This window comes from Myotis myotis, unplaced genomic scaffold (genome assembly GCF_014108235.1).
Source record: "Myotis myotis isolate mMyoMyo1 unplaced genomic scaffold, mMyoMyo1.p scaffold_m19_p_6, whole genome shotgun sequence".
NCBI classification, from domain to species: domain Eukaryota; kingdom Metazoa; phylum Chordata; class Mammalia; order Chiroptera; family Vespertilionidae; genus Myotis; species Myotis myotis.
This window is the reverse complement of record NW_023416368.1, coordinates 82,921,527-82,943,793: the sequence shown is the minus strand read 5'-3', so window position 1 is coordinate 82,943,793 and position 22,267 is coordinate 82,921,527. Positions and strand designations below refer to the sequence as shown.

General features: G+C 44.7%; 1 protein-coding gene across 1 annotated transcript in view; it reads left to right on the top strand.

Moving 5' to 3' along the window:
* Nucleotides 1–5,736: 5,736 nt before the first annotated feature.
* Nucleotides 5,737–22,267, top strand: part of CFAP92 (cilia and flagella associated protein 92 (putative)) — a 39,226-nt gene continuing 22,695 nt past the window's right edge. Inside the window, 6 exon segments of the mRNA XM_036314050.1 lie at nt 5,737–5,989; nt 9,103–9,293; nt 9,931–10,135; nt 13,452–13,457; nt 14,550–14,638; nt 17,086–17,272. Of these exon segments, the coding sequence (XP_036169943.1) occupies nt 5,737–5,989; nt 9,103–9,293; nt 9,931–10,135; nt 13,452–13,457; nt 14,550–14,638; nt 17,086–17,272 (931 nt within the window).

The window sequence follows — 22,267 nt, the reverse complement described above, 5'->3', positions numbered from 1 at the left end:
TTTCTGGTAAGTTAATGTCCAAGAAAAAAATATTAATTTTTATTAAAATGTTCTATTTATGTTAACCATTACTCATTTATTTCAGCCCTTTGTATTCAGCATGTCTTTATCAAAATAAACCTATGTTTCTATGGAAATTGAAGCTTTTGTTTTTTTGTGGCCCACATACACTTAAACCTTGTTTATTTGGCCCGTGTTAGCCTTTGAGTTTGACATGCTTGGTGTAGAGAGATGAGAAGCATTAACAAAAACAGAAGTTCAAAATGATGATGAGATCAAGAGATAAGACACTGAACAGCCTTTCAAATGGTATTTCTTCCAGTATATGGACCTTTTAAAATCTCACTATACTGAGGCAATCCTCAAAAAAAGTATTTTCCTTTTAATGATGAACAAATGGCTGTGAATTCCTCAAATGGACCATGTGATGGTTAATTTTATATGTCAACTTGTCTGTGCCAAGGGATAACCAGGTGGCTGGTAAAACATTATTTCTAGACGTGTCTGTGAGGGTGTCTCAGAAAAACATTAGCTTTAATTTGATAAACTAAGTAAAGAAAGCCCACCCTCAGAAATGTGGGTGGGCATCCTCCAACCCATTGAGAATCTGAATAGAATACAAAGGAAGAGGGAGGACAAATACTTGGCTCTCTCTTCTTGAGCTGGGACATTCATTTCTCTTGCTTTCAGACATCAGAGCTCCTGGTTCTTGGGCCTTGGAAACCCAGGACTTACCAGCCCCATTCAACCCCAATTCAAAGGCCTCTGGACTCAGACTTAATTATGTTGCCCATTTTCCTGGTTCTCTACCATTTGGAGGGCTCATGGTAAGACTTCTCAGCCTCCACTCCACATGAGCCAATTTCCATAATAAATCTCATACCTGTGTTTATATATCCATATCTATTTATATTCTATTGGTTTTGTGTTTCTATTAGACAACTCTGACAAGTACAGGCCATTTCTTCACCTAAAAAAAAAAACATTCTATTGTAGAGAAAATATAAACCACACTTCAAAATATAATTTGACTTGTTTCTGTTTCTTTTTGTTTCCATTTTTTCTTCCCTTTCTCTTCCTAAACAATTTAGTCCTAAATCCATTAGGTGGGGCAAAGCAAGGCATGTGTCTATGGTAGTAGGGAGTGGAGTGGGCAGCCATGATGGCCCACTGTGGGGTACCAGAGTCTGAGAAGAGAGAAAAGGGTGCCCTCAGAAAGGTAGCCGGTTGTCAGTGTCAGAGCCCCAGTGGAAAATAGAGGCCCTCGCATGCAGATGTGGCCTGGTGTGTGTGGTGAAGGTCCTGCAGTGAGGAGCCAGAATTGCCAGATTTAGCCCTCCCCACCAAGAAAGCCAGCAAACAAAACAAAATACAAGACACCCAGGTACATTTGAATTTCATGTAAATAATAATTTTTAATACACATATATCTCAAATCTTGCATGGAGTTATTTATAGTTTTTCTGAAATTCAAATTCAATGGGACATCCTGCATTTTATCTGGCAACAGTATGAGAAGGACATTCACACAAAGGGTGTGTGGGGTGGGGTGAGGAGGGCATACATTGGGAAGGTGGGAGAGGCCCACAATGGGGGTTCAGGCCTGGGGCAGAGAAAGAGGGGCACTGGCACAGGAGGTGGGGTAGCAGTGGAGGTGTGAGGTTCCTAAGGACACAGTAACCAATTACCACAAATATGGTCACTTCAAACAACAGAAATCTATTCTGTCGTATCTGAAAGGCTGAAGTCTGAAATCAAGGTGTCTGCAGGGCAGTCTGCAAGGTGTCTGAAGGCTCCAGGGTAGAATCCTTTCTTGCCTCTTTCTCCCAGTTCAGGGGCTATAGGCATTCCTTTGCTTCTGGCTGTAGAACGCCCATGACTGTCTTCCTGTGGCTTCTTCTCTTCTGTCACTTACCTGTGTGTGTCTTTTATAAATACACCTGCCACAGAAGCCAGCTTGCATAGGCTACCAGTAGCCAAATCAAAGACAATTGAACATCAACATAAATAATTTAAAAAGTGAATTATAACAAAATGAATAAAACAAGAATCACAGTCCATGATGGCATACATGAATGAGTGAATGAATGAATGAAAAATTTAATGAGATAGAGGCTATATTCGTGCTTTTAAAGTCTCTTCCAACAAAACACACATCAATTACAAACGGGGCAGGATTAATTCCGAGAGACTCTAGAACAGCTGTTCTCAACCTGTGGGTCTCGACCCCTTTCACAGGGGTTGCCTAAGACCATCGGAAAACACATACATAATTACATACTGTTTTTGTGATTAATCACTATGCTTTAATTATGCTCAGTTTGTAACAATGAAATTGGGGGTCACCACAACATGAGGAACTGTACTAAGGGGTCGTGGCATTAGGAAGGTTGAGAACCACTGCTCTAGAATGTGTCCAGCCTCAGCCTTTGGAGCTCAGCTGACCTCCTCCCCACGTGGCGCTGGTGTCTTCTAGCTCCAGGCCTGGATTCCCAACTGCTCCTGCTGGAGTGGAGAGGCAAGCTGCCAGCTCCCCCAGGGCATGGGTGTGGCTGCACTGCCAGAGTGGCTGCAGAAAGCTCTGAACTTGGCCACCTGGTCATCACACCTGCGACAAAGGAGAGTGCCAGCCTGTGAACGCTGCTCCCCACAGTCAGCGTCAGCCTCAGAGTGTGGGTGCTATCAGTGAGTCTGTCTCCTCCTGCAACCTACGCATCCTTCTGCTCAGCACGCTCCCCTGGCTTCCATCTCAACCAGAGGAAATGCCAAAGGTCTCACCTGATGTGCCGTGTCCTCTCACACCTCCCGTGCACCCACCTCCCCTTGCTCTGCTCCAGCCAGAGTGGCCTGCTTCTCACCGCCCCTCCAGTGTGCCTCAGGGCTCTGTACAGCTGTTCCTCCTTCCTCCCACCTCTGCATTGCTTAGTCCCTCACTTCTTCAGGTCTCTGCTCAGTGGGGCCTTTGCAACATCTCCCTGCACTTCCCTCTGCCCATTCCCTACTTCATCGTTTTCCTCCCACTTGTCATCACCCAGTTGAACAGAGCCTCCAGGAGAGGGAGGCGCCCGTCTTGTTTATTGCTATTTTCCTCATGCTCCCAAACTTGCCAAGCACATAGTAGGTGTTTATCAAATGCTTGTTGTTGCCTTTAAGAATTGCTGCCCTCGGAAAAGCAACAGGACTTTACAACATCATAATAAAAGTTGGTGCTGCCACCAATGGTGCTCCTACTGTGATCAGGTTCACGGAATAGCTGCTCCCCCACTGCTGGACAAGCATGGGATGCAGGGACATGGAACAAAGGGAGAGGACCAGGCATCCCTCCCCAGAGGGAAGTGTGGGCAAGAGGAGAGGCGCTGGCGCCATCTTGCCCTCCTCCACACAGCCGCTCTCCCCCTCCCTGGGCAGTCTTGGTGACATACGCTGTGCCACTTACAAGGCAGCTTCTGCCTTTGCTGTCATGGAGCCCTGCCCTGAGAATGCCACGTGAGGAAGACAGGTCGGCCTGGGGGAGGGTCAGGGGCCGTGTGCAGGGTAAATGCGGTGCCCCAGCCAATGGCACCAACTGCAAAATATTTGCATGATGCCATTTTGGGCCTTCCAGCCCTGCTGACCCTCCAGATGCGTACAGCCCAGTGAGTGAGCCCAGGCAACACCAGTAAGAAACCATCCAGATGGCCCATTAACAGGGCCATCTTTGCTAAGATGATGTTATGGGCCCATTTCTTACCCCTGCCCTCATTTCCTCCCATGATGCTCTGGGTCTTGACCTGGACACCACCTCTCTCTGGGCAGCGGTTCCAAATCTTAGCTGTGCAATAAAATCTTGGCGATAACTTTAAAACATGAGTTCTGTTCCAGTTATTTATTCTTGTGCAACAAATCATCCCCAAACTTAAAACAACAATAATGCACTTGGCTCATAATTCTGCAATTTGGGGAGGGCTTGGTTGAGGCAGCTGGTTTCTGCCACACACAGTGTCAGCTGGGGTGGCTCAAAGACTGGAGCCGGGGTCATTTGAAGTCTGGCACTCTCGCTGTGTCTGGTAGTTGAGGCTGGAAGTCAGCTGGGATTGTTGCCCAGAAGATTTATGTATGTCTTTTCCATGTGGCTGTCTGTGCTCCCTCATGATCTGGTGGCTGGATTTTCTAGGATGAGTGGCCCCAAGGGAACAAGGCAAAATTAGAGCAGGTCTTCAAATAATGTCGTTTTGCTCAACGCCATTTCCTTATAATGTCGATGAGATGCCATAGAACTTAACTGCTGTTTCAATCAATTAGCCCATGATAAAATTGTTTTTGTTGTATTTCCTTCCGCTTAAAGTCACAGAACCTATTAATGATGTCAGGTGAGGACTTAACTGTACATGGTAGTTGTCTTACCTGGCCTTTGAAGTCACATAGTGTCATTTTTGCCATGTGTCCCTCTGCCCACCCCTTGGGTGTTCTCTGGCCTTCTACATGGGGAGCAGCTGCCAGGGTCTCTCAGGAGCAGGGCCTAGGGGGTGATCAAAGTGGCAGTGGGGATGGGGAAGGGGATTTTACAGCTGAGCCCAGGCTTTGGAGTCAGATAGTCTGAATTTCAATCCAGTGCTGCCACACACTCCCTGTGTGACTTCAGGCAGATGGCTGCCCCTCTCTAAGCCTCAGTTTCCTCATCTCTGGGTTGGACTCACACTCACTAACAGAATTTCCATGCACTTTTAAAGGCATCAGCGACAGAATGCAAAGTCTATGTGAGAGGTTTGGGATGGGATGGGGGACCTGAGTTTGCCAAGCCCGTTGGTTCCTTTGCCTTTACCCCATCCTGTAAGTAAGGGCCAGGCGCATTTTAGGTACTCCCGTTCAGCGTAGGAATTTTTTAAGGATTGAATGAATAAGCGGATGAATGATTCAACCAACTGGTCTCCGAATTTGGATACACCTTTTTGCCAGACCTTGTCCGTACCAGGAGTCTGAGACCAGTGGCTGAGGCAGGAAGCCCCGCCCCCCCTTTGTCCACTCGTCTCCTAGCAACTGTCAAACACAGTGGGCCCGCCTGTCTCGCGGGCCTCCTCTCTCTGCCCGCTGCTGCGCAGTGGCTGTGCGTGCGGACTGACACCAGGGCGCGAGCCAGAGCTGCTCTCTGTGCATCCGCTGGAAGGTACTCTGGGTGCCTTGAGGGGACCCGCCCCCATCCCCTGTCCCACGCTGCATCCTTTCCTCAACTTGAGCCGATTCGGCTTCCTTGTGTCTTGAGCCCAGCACTCAAAGCCCATTTGTGTCTTGCCTCGGGGTTCTCTCCTGTCTTTACCTGCCAGGCACTTGCACATGCTGTCCTTGGGCCACGTTTGCTACTCACCACAGGCCCCTCTGGGTGAAAGCGCGGGGGGGGGATTCTGCTCCCACCCCTTTCGTTCCTGGTGAATGCATTTCCCTGGTGTAGGCATTCCAGAAGTGCCCAATTAATGCAGCTGGGGCTGGGGGAGGGCAGAGACTCAAATCGGAGAAACGGGTGCTGCTTATGATCCGAATTACTGCCAGGACCATTCTCTGTGGTTCAGCCATTCATTGTCTAACTTTATTGAGTGCCTACTGTATGCCCGGCAGTCTGAGGCCTTGGCCATTCCACTCTGCACAAGACAAGGGAAGGGAGGAGGGAGAATGGCTAACCTCCTGGGAGCAGAGGGCGGCGACAAACGTGCCTTCATTTCCTTCCAGCTGGTGGGGCAAGGTGGGCAGCTCTCAGCCGCAAGCATGTCGCTGCAAGCCTGGGACTGGGAGGATGAGGACATGGAGAGCATGGGGCCCATGTCCTCCTTGGGCAGCTTTTGCCAATCCATGAGCGAGTGTGATGTGGAGGACTACATGAATGCCAGGTCCCGGGCCCTCGAGTCAGAGTCTGACCATCTGTACAGCAGCACCGCGTCCTCCAGCACTTTAAACGCTGACGTGCCCCAGGTGGTCCCCTGCAAATTCATCATCTCACTGGCCTTCCCCGAGACTGTGAGTAAGTGCCGGAGCCGAACCCCAACACTCTATCAAAAGGGGGTGGACAGAGAGAAGCATCCATCAGACCGTCAAACCTCAGAGGGAAGGTAGGGGAGGGTGGGGGTAAGGGGACAGATCAACCAAAGGACTTGTAGGCATGCATATAAACCTAACCAATGGACATAGTCAACCCGGAGGTGAGGGCATGAGTGAGGGGAGGGGGGTCAATGGGAGGATAAGGACACGTATGTAATACCATAATCAATCAATAAAATAAAATAAAAAGGGGGTGGACTAATGGCCTTCTGCCAGGAGGTTAGGACACTCATGCTCCCTCCCCGGCTCTCCCAAGTAGGGTAGTAGATTCCAGGAGCCAAGATCAGGAAAGAAGGTGCAATTTCAGGAGGCCCACAGTGGTTGTGCGGCCTTCACATACTTAATCCACTCCATAACCCTAAGAAGTAGATGGTGTTAGATCTGCTTTTTGCAGACGAAGAAATGGCAGAGAGGTTAAGGCCTTGGGTCCCCTAAACTAATGGAGCATCACCTGGTTTCCTTATTTAAAATGCAGATTCTCAGGTGTAAGGATTTCCGAGTGTAAAGGTAAATTGATGGACTATTACTGCCACAAGGCTGTGTGACAAACCCAAACAAGCTCCCCGATCCATTGGCTTCAACCGGGAACCCCTTGTTCGTCTGGATCACAGGGTAGCTGCTCCAGCCTGAGCTCCCTGCAGTGGTTCAGCTGTGCTTCATGTGTCTGTCACCCTCCTTCTGGGCACATGGGCTGATCCAGACACATTCACATTATGGAAAAGCAGGGGGCCAGCCCAGTAACCACGCGCTCGGTCTTCTGACACCTCCCACCTGCTAACATTTTATTGGCCGAAGCAAGTCATCTGGTTGAATTCCAAGATGAGGGGCAGAAAAAAAGTACTCCACTTTTATATACCCTTTTTGTCTACATAAACTATACTCCCCCCCCCCCCCCCCCCGACACACACACCATGATGATTAATTTACACTTTTCTTTGTAGTTGTCAGCTGTGGGTTTCAGATATTTTGGAGACTATTTGCTTAGGTGTCTCCCCTGTTTAGAACAGATCAATCTTCTTGGTGAATTGAACTTTCTGTTCTAATGTGGTGACCTCCTCTATCCATTATGATGCTTTTATCTTGGGTCTATTGATATCAGAGCCCGGAAAAGACTGGTGGCAAATACCAACTAAAAGAAAATTGGTGTTAATTTGATCGCCTTCAACCTTACGTCTCCTACAGCATCTCCTAGACTTGTTTTTTCTTATTTGGGTGCTTCTTCAAAAGACATTTACAAAGTAGATCTCGATGCAGCAAAAGTTGATGAGGCCTTGCATGTCTGAGTGTCTTTTATATTAATTTATTTTTCCAATTACTCCTGATATGCAATAGCACATTAGATTCCAGTGTAGCATGTAATGATTAGACATTTATATACCTTACAAAGTGATCACCATGATAAGTCCAGCACCCATCTGATACCATGCATCATTATTTACAGAGTTATTGACTATTTCCTATGCTTTACATCCCCATGACTACTTTCATAACTGGCAATTTGTACTTAATTCCTTTTATATTTTCACTCAATCCCCTCCCATCTGGTGCCCATCAATTTGTTCTCTGTATCTAGGAATTTATTTCTGGCTTGTTTGTCCATTTATTTTGCTTTGTAGAGTCTTATATTCACCCAAAGACATGTCCTCCTTAAAGGACATGTCTTTGTCCTTAGCTGAGTATAAAATTCTAGTTTTGATGTTTTTTCCTTCAATATCTGAGTATTTATGAATTTGTTTGTAATGTTTATACAAATTATTTTTAAGAGAAATAAGATGCTACAATACTTTTCTAAAATTTGCTTTAAAAAATTGACAGTGTCTTAGATGTCTTAGGAAATGAGCGTACTTGTTTTGACTTTGCTGATATTTTGTTTGAAACACCTAATAGTATGTTTCTAAGTTATCCTACCCTTTATTGGTGAACATTTGTTTGCAAATGTTTTCTGTTATAATCCTGCAGTAGCCCCCCTTGTGTGCACCCTTTTGTTCAGGTATGTGGGCACTTCTGTGGCCTGAATTTCAAGAAGTGGAATTGTTGGGCTTAAGGTACAGTGGGTCCTTGAATAATGCTGTTTCATTCAATGTCATTTCATTACAACATTGATGAGGTGCCATAAAACCTTAACTCTTGTTTTTATCACTTAGCCTATGGTAAAATTGGTTTCACTATATGTGGTTTTATTTATAGTCCAGAACCTATCAATGATATTGAGGACTTACTGTATGCATTTATATTTTTTATAGATACTGTCCAATTTCTCACCGAATGGGGTTGTAGCAATGTTTTCTTCCTATTGATGGGAGGGTCCGTATATCCTTGGATTGAATCAGAACATGGACCTGGGAAATGCAGCAAGCTTTCTGATCAGTTGCACCTTCCCAAGCAAGTCTAATGCCTACCAACCTTTATTCCAAACTCTGCACAAAAGCTAACTCTGCTGGTGGCACACAATTAATTCAGAAGCAGTCTCCTGGGTTCTCCTGAGTGTTAAAACACACACACACACACACACACACACACACACACACACACACACACAAAAAGAACTTGAGATTTTAAAACTTCAGTTTTAAATATAGTCATCACGTTTTTATAGGATGAAATTTGGATTAAATATTTATGGAGCTTCTAAAGCAACTTCTCCTGGTGTGTAAAGGCCAGCCTGGAGGGCAAGGGCAAGCAGTGGAGGCCCTGATCTCTGGTGAAGCCCATCCTTTCCCCATCCGCCCCACGCTGTGCAGCTGCACGCATGAGGTTTTGCGGGGCTCTGCCCTCTGCCTGCAATGCCTGCCAGCTTCCCTTCTACCGGACTCTGCTGAGGTCCCCCCTCAGGGGCTTCCTCCACACCCCCACCCCGACAGAGTTCACCCCAGCCTTCTCTGCTGTTCTTCAGGACCTGACTTAGACTGCCGGGGTTACACAAGTCATATCGTGCTGTGATTTGTGTTTTAACTTTACTGCTGAGACTAGGGTGAGGCAGGTGCGGTGCGGGAACTACGAGGGTGAAGCAAGACTCATTAAATCTGTATCTTCTAGGTCCGAAGAGAAAATTTGTAAGTTTGCTCGAAAAATACAGGAAACGCTCCAAAATGGAAAAATCTGTTGCAAAGGGTCATCGTATCTACCATATTGAGTATTTTCTTCTGCCAGAAGATAAAGAGCCTAAAATCATTGACATGGTGGTGTTTCCATCGGTGGTCAAATTGTTCATGGATACGGGAGTAAAGGTGTGCGTGTGTGCGTGCATGTGTATGTGTGTGTGTGTGTGTGTGTATGTAGCCTCCCATATAGCATACAACCTAATGCTCACTACACAAAATGTACTTGTTTCCCCTGGAAGTTGCTAAAAATGCAGGATCTTGGGCCCCACCCCAGACCTACCGAATGAGAATCTGCATTGACTTCATAATACCCATTATGGTATTTTGATGGTTTTTTCTTTAGATATTTTTACCTTGTACTTTCTTTGGTGTTTCAAAGGTTTTTGTAGCTCCTGCAATTTCTCTCTCTGTGTGCATGTGATGAAATGTGTGCACACCTGCCTGCCTGCACACACACACACACATACACACACACACACTCCTGCCTGCGGCCCAGCTGGGATTGTAGTCACTGGAAAGGACACTCTTTTGTAGGTAATTTCTTTAACTTAATTTTTTTCCCAAGGAACCCAGAGTGTGACAGGGCCCAGCCCATGACACCCATTTCCCAGTGTGATTTGGAACCTGGGAGAGAGCCAGTCACAGAGGCCAGACAGGTGGAGAGCAGGCCCGGCCTCCCTGTCAGTGGGGGGAGGCTGGCAGAGGCGGGTCCTCCGGGCTGCTGAGCCTCACACTAAAAGCCTTTTGGTATTTTTCCTCATAGACCATGAAGCCACGTCAGGAAGGAAACAAAGTCTGGGTGTCATGGACCCAAAGGTTTAACATCAACGTGACAAAGGAATTACTAAAGAAAATCAATTTTCACAAAATCACCTTTAGGCTCTGGGACACTACGGACCGGGTTTCCAAAAAAATCAGGTTTTATCGAATAAAGTCTTCTGCCTACTCAGAAGACGGAGGATCTTTTGGTGAGTCAGGGATCCATGTTTTATTGTAAATGTTTCTAGGGGGTGTGGCTTCTCACCAGTAACAGGAGAGAAGCCGGCATCCCCTCGACCTCCTTTACCTGGGCTCCTGCTGTTTCTGTGTCAGTCGTCTGTCATCCCTCCAGTATCCTCAGCTGTGGAAGAGCCTCCTGCTCTCTGTGTGCAAGCACATTAGCCACCAGCTCCCCCTCTGCCACCTTGAGGGACTTCCTGTCCCTGGGCGGTGCTCACATAGTCACCCACACCAAGCCTCGCTCCCTGGATGAGTATTGTGTGTTCGCTGGGGAAAAAAAAATTAGAGGATATCAAGAAACAAGAGAAAACTTTTTAAAATTCCCACCACCCTGAGACACCATGTTAGCGTTTTCACATGGTGAAGCTCCTATGTGTGTCAAAGGATTCCAAGTCTCCTTTGAATTCCCCTCGAAGGAGAGTGCTGGAAGGAGTAGAACAACCCAGGCTTTGAAGGCAGACAGCTGGATTCCATCCTGTCTCTGTCTTGTACTAGCTGGTGGCCTTGGGTACCTACTTCCGCTAATCAGATGCCCAGAGCAGGGCAGTGGGTGTGGTCCCCCACCCCCCTCCAGACACAAGCAAAAGGGGGGTGTGCGTTGTCTCTAGAACTTTTAAAAACAATAACAGCCCAGCCAGGGTGGCTCAGTGGTTGAGTGTCAACCTATGAACCAGGAGGTCACGGTTCAATTCCTAGTCAGGGCACATGCCCAGGTTGCAGGCTTGGTCCCCAGGGTGGGGCGTGCAGGAGGCAGCCAATCAATGATTCTCTCTCATCACGGATGTTTCTATCTCTCTCTCCCTCTCCCTTCCTCTCTGAAATCAATAAAAAAAATACAAAAATTAAAAATTAAATGAATGAAAACTATAGTAAAACGCTGCCAATTAAACGATGCCATGACATCATTTATACAGAGTCATCCTCATTTTGGAGTTGTTAAAAGGTAAAAGCCATGTGCCTCTGAGAGCACTTGGAGTGTGGTACTGTTGCTTCTGCTGGTGGCTTGCAGGGAAGTACAAGTTTTCTGATTTGACAGTAAGCACAGCGAGACTGTCACTTGCTGGGAGCAAATGGCAGCGCCACAATCAGTTACTTGTAACTTGAAAATCTGCCCTTTCTCTGGGTTTAAAGCCTGATTCTTCTCAAGGAGCCTTTCTGACGATAGGCGCTTAGGGCTTCCAGATATATATATATATATATACACACACACTCTCTCTCTCTCTCTCTCTCTCTCTCTCTCTCTCTCTCTCTCTCTCTCTCTCTAGAGGCCTGGTACACGAATTCGTGCACAAATGGAGTCCAGCCAGCCCAGGCCGCTGGGGTCTGGCTGGCAGGGGGAAGGGGCCATGGGCAGTTGGCCAGCCGCCCCCACCCCTAGTCAAACTCCAGGTTGAACTCCCAGTCAAACTCCCAGTCGAGGGGACAATTTGCATATTAGCCTTTTATTATATAGGATATACTAGAGGCCCAATGCATGAAATTCATACAAGAGTAGGCCTTCCTTCCGTCAGCTGCTGGCACCAGCTTCCCTCTGGCAACCAGGACCCTGGCTTCCCTTGCAGCCTGGGCTTTGTCTGGAAGGTCTTCCAGAAGGACATCCAGTCTAATTAGCATATTACCCTTTTATTATGATAGATCGATTTCAGAGAGGAAAGGAGAGGATGAAAGTCTAATTAGCACATTACCCTTTTATTATGATAGATTGATTTCAGAGAGGAAAGGAGAGGAAGAAAGAGATAGAAACATCAATGATGAGAGAGAATCATTGATTGGCTGCCTCCTGCATGCCTCCTACTGGGGACCGAACCCATAACACAGGCATGTGACCTTGACCCAAATCAAACCTGGGACCCTTCAGTCCACAGGCTGACACTCTACCCACTGAGCCAAACCAGCTATGACAGGGCTTCCAGCTTTTAATATTTCATTTGCATCCAGGGTTTTTTTTTTACCCCTGGCACCACTGGCATTTGGGTCTGATCCTTCCTTGTTATGGGACTGTCCTGTGCATTGGAGCATGTCTGGCAGCATCTCTGGCTCCCAAAAGTAGCCTCCCAGTTGTGACAATCAAGAATTTCTTTGGACGTTGTCCGCTGATGGGAGTGGGGGACAAAACTACCCCTTGCTGATAACCACTGGTTCGTATGTAAACTACTAATTGTAGGGTTCCTGTGTGAGAACATCGGATTCAAGCGGACTTTCTCACTTGTACCAAAGAAAGACCCAGGACCTCAAAGTGTGGGCTCTAAACCACTTGCATTAGATGCACTGGGAGTGCTGCCTGAAGGCAGGTTCCAGGCCTGTCCCAGAGCTGCTGAGCAGAATTTCTGGTAAACATCTGCCCCGCAGGGGGCTCACATTGGAGCAGAGGTGCTGGGGCGTGTGTATGAAGATGGCTTCCTGCAGAAGGGGCCATGGGAGCCAAGGTTGGAAGGGTAAATGGAGTCAGCTGGCCAGAAAACGAAGGAGGAAGGGTGTTGTAGGCCCTGCTGGGAGGGGCCACAGGCCCTTTGCTTCACCTTCTTGAAATAAGACCACCTGCCTTTCCCAGTCAGAGAAAGATAAATACCACATGATCTCACTCATTTGTGGATTATAGAGAACAACATAGACTGATGAAAAGGGACAGACTCAAAGACTGAGAAACAGCAATCAGGCTATCAATCCCCAGAAGGAAAGTAGGGGAGGGCGGGGGTAAGGGGAAGAGATCAACCGAAGGACTTGTATACATGTATATAAGCCATACCAATGGACATGGACAACAGGGGGATGGGAGCATGAGTGTGTGTGTGGGGGAGGTTGGGGGTTAATGGGGGGGATGAGGACACATTTGTAATACCTTAACTAATAAAAAAAAAAAAAAAGACCACCTGCCTTTCTTTGAACCTTATCCAAGCTTAGCATCATCTGCATCTGTTTAGCGATTTTTTTCTATTACAAAAATCAGTGTATGTTTGCTTTGAAAAAAATTTAGAAATAGACTAGCTCAAAGAAGAAGAAATTGAAGATCATCTGATGCCTGACCACAGAGAGCCATGGCTAACATTTCCCCGTCACTGTCTATGTGGGTACAACACGTTAACAAAAATGACTCTACTACACATGTTGTCTTAAGCCTGCCTTTTATCACTTAAAAACTTTCTTCTGCAAAGTATGTATGGTAGTACAGAACTACCATATGAGGTTTGTTATCCAGGAGATATGAAATTTATTTGAATACACTGTAGGTCACATGCCAAAATTTGTTAGCTTTCAGTCTGCTGGTGTTGAATTGGAGCATACCAGCCAAGAGTTAGCATTTCTCTTCTATAAAATCTGCTCCATCTCTTGGTGTCTCGGTATTGGATAAAAATTACCTCATTCTTGAAGCTCCCCAAGTCACAGTTGACTTCTGCTATGTCCTCAGCTCTTGGCCACCCACCCACCGACACCTCATTGATGTCCCTGCCTGTGTGTTATTCTCTGAGCTCTCTCCCTCGGCTGGCTCTTCTCTGCACACCCAGCTCTATTCCTGCCTCCTCTCTTCTGTCATTGTTCCATGACCTTTCTACATCACCCTTTACCCTGGCACTTTATTACTCTGCAATTTTTTTATGGTTTGCCAGTGACTTAGGGGAGAACAAGTCTGATTTCTGAGTCCAGCCTTGAAGGCACCTTATCATTTGTTCCCCAAGGCTCCTTTCTCATTGCCTCTCCCACACCACACCTGGCCCATCCCCTGGGCCCTGAAGACACGAGGCTTTTCCTCATGGCAGAGCCAGCCTTCAGGCATTTGGTATAGGGAGGGGGCCTTTAGCCTCATTTCTTTCTCCAAAATTTTTATCCATCCTTCAGCATGACCCAATTTCACTTCTTTGTCCCCACATCTTTCTTGGAGCTTCCATCATCTCCACTCATTCATCCACTTCCTCTGCGCACTCATCATTCCACACATGCTGGTTGCTGCCATGTGTAAGCCAAGCCCCACTTTGACAGAAGTGACCGACATGCATGAAGGGTCATCTCCACGCTGGGGACAAATGCTCGGGGTGTAGTCCTGACTTTGCTAAGGCCAGTTCTCGGCCCCGGGACAGTTACCTGAGTGTCATCTGTGAAATGGGGGAGTGGGAATGCTTTCTTTCAAGTGAACTGTGATGATTACATGGAATAATATATATCCAGCACTTAGAGGTCTTATCTAGAAGAAGTCAGTGCCTGTTGAGGTTTGAGTCTCCTGGTATTTTGAAGCAGCCCCCTAAGCAACAACTCCAGGAGGCCCGGAGTCTGACCTATCTTCCCCGTTGCTCCATCTCCAACACCCACAGAGTCATTGTCACATAGTAGGCATCCAGTAAGTACTTCTGGTTGATTGAATCAATGATTCTTTTTCATCCTGCGTTCCAGACGAAGTGAAACATTTGTTTTCAAATGAGAAGAGACCATCCGAACAAGGCAGTCCAGCCAAAATTGAGTGGAGCCAGGCGTATGATCCGGTAAAGGCCATCAAAATAGGAAGACCCTTAAAGTCTTTACATGGTGAGTAGAGATGACTGTTGTGGACGAGCTGAGTGAGGACTGTGGCAGGGAGAGTGACGGACGGGTGCTGCTGCTGTGGTGTGTGTGTGCCCCAGTATCTTTGCCTTCTACCTACTGGCCGCTCTGCCGGTGCCAAAGCAAACTGCTCCCTGCACACCTCACTTTTTATTGTGGATTTTTTTTTCTTTATTTATTTTTTGTCTATGTCGTGGCTTACAAAAAAAAAACTTTCTAACTGTAGAAGTTATATATGTGTTTTTTAGAAAATTCAGTGAATTAAAAAGTACCAAGTAAACAGGGAAAATGACCTTTAATTCCACCACTAGGAACAAGCATGGTCATATTTTGGTTTATCAGAGCCTTTCTCTAAGATTTTTTTTGACGTAGATAAAGTTATCCTGGACACATATTGTGTGTTCTGAGATTAATGTGTCATTACATGCGCTCTCCAATGTCCTTCAGAACCTTCCATAAACTTTATTTGTGGCGGTTAAGTAATATCTCATCTGCTGGTAATGCTACAGTTTGCTTACTCATTCCCTATAGGTGGGAACTTAGGAAGCCAGAAGTGTTTTGAGTATTTTCTAATGTAAACATTGCGAAGTAGACAGTTGAATAGATAATAGGCATTTCTTTTTTTTCTTTCTTCTCTTTGTGGGGTATTACATAAACAAATGGAGGCCTCCTCTTGCCTTCATTTGTCCAAATAATTATAATTAGTTTGCATAATTCAATCATTTACTCATTTTATTATTGACAAACCCTTTTACTTGTGCTCGCCGCATACAGACCTTTTGTCTGAGGCTGGCATCAAAAAATGTGGAAGGACCCTCATTTCTTGGTGAACTAGTTTGGAACAAGATGTTGGGAGACATTTGCTAATAAATATTACCAGGTCTCACCCAGCAGTGCCTGAAGCTTTTCCCAAGAATATCGAGGGGAAGGAAAAGCTACTCAGATGGGAAGATCTTGCCATAGTTGGATAAGGAAGGACCCATGGTGTTTGGGGGAGTGGCAGTGGAGCCCTGTCTTGCACTAGTCCTACAGACTCCCACTGTGAGCCATGTAGATTTTTTAAAATATATTTTTACTGACTTCAGAGAGGAAAGGAGAGAGAGAGAGAGAGAGAGAGAGAGAGAGAAACATCAATGATGAAAGAGAATTATTGATTGGCTGCCCCATGCACGCCCCACACTGAGGATCAAGCCTGCAACCTGGGCATGTGCCCTTGACCAGAATCAAACCTGAGACCCTTCAGTCTGCAGGCCAATCGATGCTCTATCCATTGAGCCAAATCATCTAAGGCTGAGCCACGTAGATTTTTAGTAAATTCAGTTACTAGGGGGCTCGTGCAGTCCAGGTGAAATGAAAGGAGAGCTTGTGTTTATGAGCACGTTTTATGTCCGACACTGCGCTTTGGCATGCGTTACTTTATCTCCTGTAATGTTCATAATGACCACTGTGAGGTGGTATTACTATCTCCATTTGCTACACAAGGGGACTGAGTGGTTAAAGTAATTTGCACAAAGGTCTAAAACCAGAATTCTTGGGAATCTTGGGAGTGTGATCCCAACCAACACCTCAGATCACTGTGTTCACAGCCCTTGCTGGCTGAGGGTGCAATGGCTCTTAGGGCCTCTTGGAGCCTAGGAAGGGCCTGGAGAAGGAGTTTCCGTGGATGCTGTGGGGACCATGGGTAGAATGGAGCCCAGCTGCTGGCTTGGGGGAATGGGATGAGTACAACCAAGTCAAAATGTCATTTAAATATCTTAATTTAAAAAATGTGTTCTGCATTGAATTATAGATTCATTTGGGAGGAATTGACATTTTTACATTGAGAAGTCCTCCCATCCCTGATCATGCCGTATCATTTCACCTAATTCAGGTCCTCCTTTATGACTTTATTAATAGATTTTATTTTTCCTTCTTCTTATAAACACTGTGGATAATGCCTATAAATGAATTCCTGGATATTTTAGAATTCCAGTTACTTTTATTAAAAATATATATTATTTTCCATCATACAGGGTGGGCAAAAGGAGGCAACATTACAGTTGTGAGTATGGAAACACAGTTTATTCTTGTAGTATTATTTAGTAATTATTGAATTATTTTCCATATGAACAACTGTAAACCTAGTTTTCCCCACTCTGTATTTTCTAGTTGGTTAGAAGTTGATAGTACAAGTGTGGTCCACAGCCCAACAGCACCAGCGTTACTGGAGAGCCTGTGAAATATGGCCTCTCAAGCCCACCCCAGGCTTACTAAACCATAATCTGTATTTTATTTAACAAAATTCCCAGGTAATTCATGTGCATATTGACATTTGAGAAACATTGGGTTAGAGACATGCAATGCTATATTTTTAATTTGTCTACATTTAATCCAATAAATAGATTCTTAGATCTCTCTGGTCCCTGGTTTTTTTCATCTTTTTATTTATTTTTATCTTTGTGAATTTTTCAAATGGAGAATTTCAGGAATACCAACTATTTCTTTGGGAGGAGCAACAGTGATGGAGATGAAGGAATTAATTGAGAGACCATTATTTAGCAGCTTAACAAACATCATATAAAAGCAAAACTTTCAAAGTAGGATTGGGTTTTGGAATTTTATAACATAACTAAACTTAGAAGAATTATAAAATACTTCTATAAGATTCTTTGATATCTGACCAAATGTTACTCCAAATAAAAGGATACTACACATACTTTCAACTTATCCATTCAATCTCACCTCATCCATCCATTCCCACCACCCACCCACCCATCCATCCATCCATCCATCCATCCATCCATTTAATTCCTTTCCATTCCATTTACTTTACCTGCATTACCCCATCTATTCACCCCTTCCCACTCATCCAGTATTTTTTGTGTTCCTGATCCATGGTGTTGTGAATATGGGAAACATGAAAATCACTAATGTCTACTGGAGACGTTCAGGCAAATAATTACAATTCTATGTGATAGATGCTAAATTAGGGGTAGGTATGTAGTATGATGGGGAAGCATGAAAGAGTGGAGGAAAGACTCTACTTGGAAGATAGGAAGCTGTTTGCTTATTGTGGAATGAGGGAAAGAACATCCCAGGTTGTAGGAACTGCTCATGCAGAAGCTTGCAACCCTAGTGACAGGCTGCCAAGCAGCAAAGAAGCCAGTAAATCTACCTCCTCATTTTTAAAAAATATTTTTAAAAAAAATTTTTTATTGATTTCAGAGAGGGAGGGAGAGAGAGAGAGAGACATCAATGATGAGAATCATTGGTCGGCTGCCTCCTGCACATCCCACACTGTGGATGGAGCCAGCAACCCAGGCATGTGCCCTGATCGGGAATTAAACTGTGACCTCCTGGTTCATATGTCGACACTCAACCACTGAGCCACTTCGGCTGGGCTCTACCTCCTCATTTTTGTCCTAGATCTGCTCACCAGTTTTTCACAAGCAGCAGGGTGTCCAGATGGAGGTAGACAATTCTAGAGCCAGTGCCCTGGCAGCCTGCTGTGAGGGCCATTTCCCACTCATTCAGCTGTAACTGCTCCGAGTCCTTTCCTTAGCTCCCGGTCGGTCCACCTGCTTTCCCTGGTTCTGACGCTACGCTGGCCTGACGCTGCGAAGAGGAGTGACTGCTTGAGTCAGGCGCTGTACAAGGTGCTGGAAACACAATTGATAAGATCCTTTCCTGTGTTTAAGGCCCTGAAAGACTAGTCCACACTTTCATATCTGAACATCTCTCAGCTTGTTCTGTGTTCTCCCTTTTTCAGATTAAACAGCCCCACTCCTTCTTCTGTTCTTTAAGCATTTTAATGAGATCTTCCAACCATTCTTTTTATTTTTAAATAAAGATAGAAAAGTGCACAGAAAAATATGACAATGTACCGACAATTTAGGTCAGTGATGGCGAATCTTTTGAGCTCGGCGTGTCAGCATTTTGAAAAACCCTAACTTAACTCTGGTGCCGTGTCACATATAGAAATTTTTTGATATTTGCAACCATAGTAAAACAAAGACTTATATTTTTGATATTTATTTTATATATTTAAATGCCATTTAACAAAGAAAAATCAACCAAAAAAATGAGTTCATGTGTCACCTCTGACACGCGTGTCATAGGTTCACCGTCACTGATTTAGGTGTTACTATTTTGCTATGTTTCCTTCTTTCTTGTTCTTTCTTCTTTTTTTTTTAAGAAATAAAAGATTACAGATATAATTTAAGTAGACTTTGCATCCTGTACTTTTAAGAAGTATACTGGCTCTGGCAGGTGTTTCCCAGTGGTTTGAGCATCAGCCACGCAGGGTGACAGGTTTGCTCCTGCCCCCAGTCAGGGCTTGTGCAGGAGGCAACCAGTGGATGTGTCCCTCACATTGATGTTTCTCTCTCTCTCTCTCCCCCCTCCCTTCCAATCTCACTGAAAAGCAATGGGGGGGAAAATATCCTCTGGTCAGAATTTATAAACGAAATAAATAAACAAGCAAAATAAATAAGTAAATAAATAAATAAATAAATAAGCAAAAGTATACTGTAACCTTGCCCTGGCCAGCATGGCTCGGTGCTTAGAATGTTCGGGTTTGATTCAAGTCAAAGGAACATACCTGGGTTGCAGGTTCGATACCTGGCCCTAGTCGGGGGGTGTGTGGGAGGCAACTATCTGATGTGTCTCTCTTACATTGATGTTTCTCTCTCTCTTTCTCCTCTCCTCTCCCACTCTCTCTAAAAAAAACAATTGGAAAAAAAAAATATCCTCAGGTGATGATTAACCAAAAAAAGAAGAAGAAGAAGAAGAAGTATACCTTATCCTGGATAGAATTTGGTGTTGGTCCTTCCTGCCACCCATTCTTTCTCACCCATTCATACATCATTGTATTGATTTTTGTTTTTATGAGTTACAGAAATGACTTTATACCATACATATCTTCTTGCAACTTGTTTTTTTGCACTAAACTTTATTTCTGAGATTAAAGTGTGTCAATATACATAAGTCCAGCACCTTTATTCCAGCTTCTATAAAGTACCCCGTTAGATGGATGTATCATCCTTCATCCATGTAGTACCCCCCGAGGGGCATCTGACTTGTCTCCAATTTCCCCGCTGCCACCAGCACTGCCGAGTGAGCATCCTTGAGGTGTCTTAGTGCACGTGCAGGCGAGTCTAGATCAGCGATTTTCAACCCATGTGCCACAAGAACTTTTAAAACATGCAGTACCTGACTATTTAATCAGGGCCACTGACCTCTTTTCCCTTAGATCAGCAGTTCTCAACCTTTGAGTCGCGACCCCTTTGGGGGTCGAACAACCCTTTCACAGGGGTCGCCTAAGACCATCGGAAAAAACATATATAATTTTATATTGTTTTTGTGATTAATCACTATGCTTTAATTATGTTCAATTTGTAACAATGAAAATACATCCCGCATGTCAGATATTTACATGAAGATTCATAATAGTAGCAAAATTACAGTTATGAAGTAGCAACGAAAATAATTTTATGGGGGAGAAACCAAGATGGCGGCATAGTTAAACACTGGAGTTTGCTGCCTCGAACAACCACTTCAAAAATACAACTAAAAGATGGGACAGACATCATCCAGAACCACAGGAAGGCTGGCTGAGTGGAAATTCCACAACTAGAAGGAAAGAGAAAAGCAAACCGAGACTCAGAGGGGGCGCAGTGCGGAAGTAAAATACTAAGGTGCAGAAGTGCATGTGGAGAGGGCTGGCTGCTGAGGGCGTGGTTGTCGTTTTCAATCCAGAGGGAGTCTTGCCCCAGAGGAGTGTCTCCAGTACAGAAGTTCTCCCACTGCAGACACAGCTGATTCTCACAGCCAATTGGCCTGGAGGTCAATTCCTCCCAGTGATACCTACAATAATCAAGGCTTAACTACAACAAGACTGTGCACAAAGCCCACAAGGGGGTGCACCAAGAGTGTCCTCCTCAGGTAATTGGGGAGGCTGAACCACTGGGCCCTAGAGGACACTTAGCACAGAAAACCACTTTATCAACACAGGGAAGCATAAAAAATGCCGAGACAAAGAAAAAGGACACAAATGACAGAAATGGAGGAAAGCAAACTGCTGGATATAGAGTTCAAAACCACACTTTTAAGGTTTTTCAAGAATTTTCTAGAAACTGCCGATAAACTTAATGAGATCTACAAGAAATCTAATGAGACCCTTGAGGTTGTGATAAAGGACCAACTAGAAATTAAGCATACACTGACTGAAATAAAGAATATTATACATAATCCCAACAGCAGACTAGAGGATCACAAGAATCAAGTTAACGATTTGAAATACGAAGAAGCAAAAAACACCCAACTGGAAAAGCAAAATGAAAAAAGAATCCAAAAATACAAAGATAGTGTAAGGAGCCTCTGGGACAGCTTCAAGCGTAACAACATCTGAATTATAGGGGTGCCAGAAGAAGAGAGAGACCAAGATATTGAAAACCTATTTGAAGAAATAATGGCAGAAAACTTCCCCCACCTGGTGAAAGAAATAGACTTATAAGTCCAGAAAGCGCAGAGAACCCCAAACAAAAGGAATCCAAAGAGGACCACACCAAGACACATCATCATTAAAATGCCAAGAGCAAAAGACAAAGAGAGAATCTTAAAAGCAGCAAGAGAAAGAAAGGCAGTTACCTACAAGGGAGTACCCATACGACTGTCAGCTGATTTCTCAACAGAAACTTTGCAGGCCAGAAGGGAGTGGCAAGAAATATTCAAAGTGATGAATGCCAAGAACCTACAACCAAGATTACTTTATCCAGCAAAGCTATCATTCAGAATTGAAGGTCAGATAAAGAGCTTCACAGATAAGGAAAAGCTAAAGGAGTTCATCACCACCAAACCAGTATTTTATGAAATGCTGAAAGGTATCCTTTAAGAAGAGGAAGAAGAAGAAAAAGGTAAAGATACAAATTATGAACAACAAATACACATCTATCAACAAGTGAATCTAAAAATCAAGTGAATAAATAATCTGATGAACAGAATAAACTGGTGATTATAATAGAATCAGGGGCATAGAAAGGGAGTCGACTGACTATTTTTCGGGGGGAAAGGGGTGTGGGGGATGTGGGAAGAGACAGGACAAAAATCATGCACCTATGGATGAGGACACTGGGGGGGCGGGGGGTGAGGGCAGAAGGTGGGGTGGGAACCCGGTGGAGGGGAGCTATGGGGGGGGGGGGAAGAGGAACAACTGTAATAATCTGAACAGTAAAGATTTAATCATAAATAAATAAATAAATAAATAATAATTTTATGGTTGGGGGTCACCACAACATGAGGAACTGTATTAAAGGGTCGCGGCATGAGGAAGGTTGAGAACCATTGCCTTAGATTATCAAATGAAAAGATGACAACAGCCAACACAACAATAGCCATTCAATGTGAATGAATCAAAATTAGACCTATATTTTGGTCAGATTAGCAAAATATAGAATATATTTTTTGGTGTGCTGCAGAATTTTAGTTATTAGTTTATGTGTGCCATGAGATAAAAAAGGTTGAAAATCGCTGGTGTAGGGAATTTCCCAGCACGGTTTCCAGGGGTATGAAACTGCTGGAAGCTAATTCCAGCA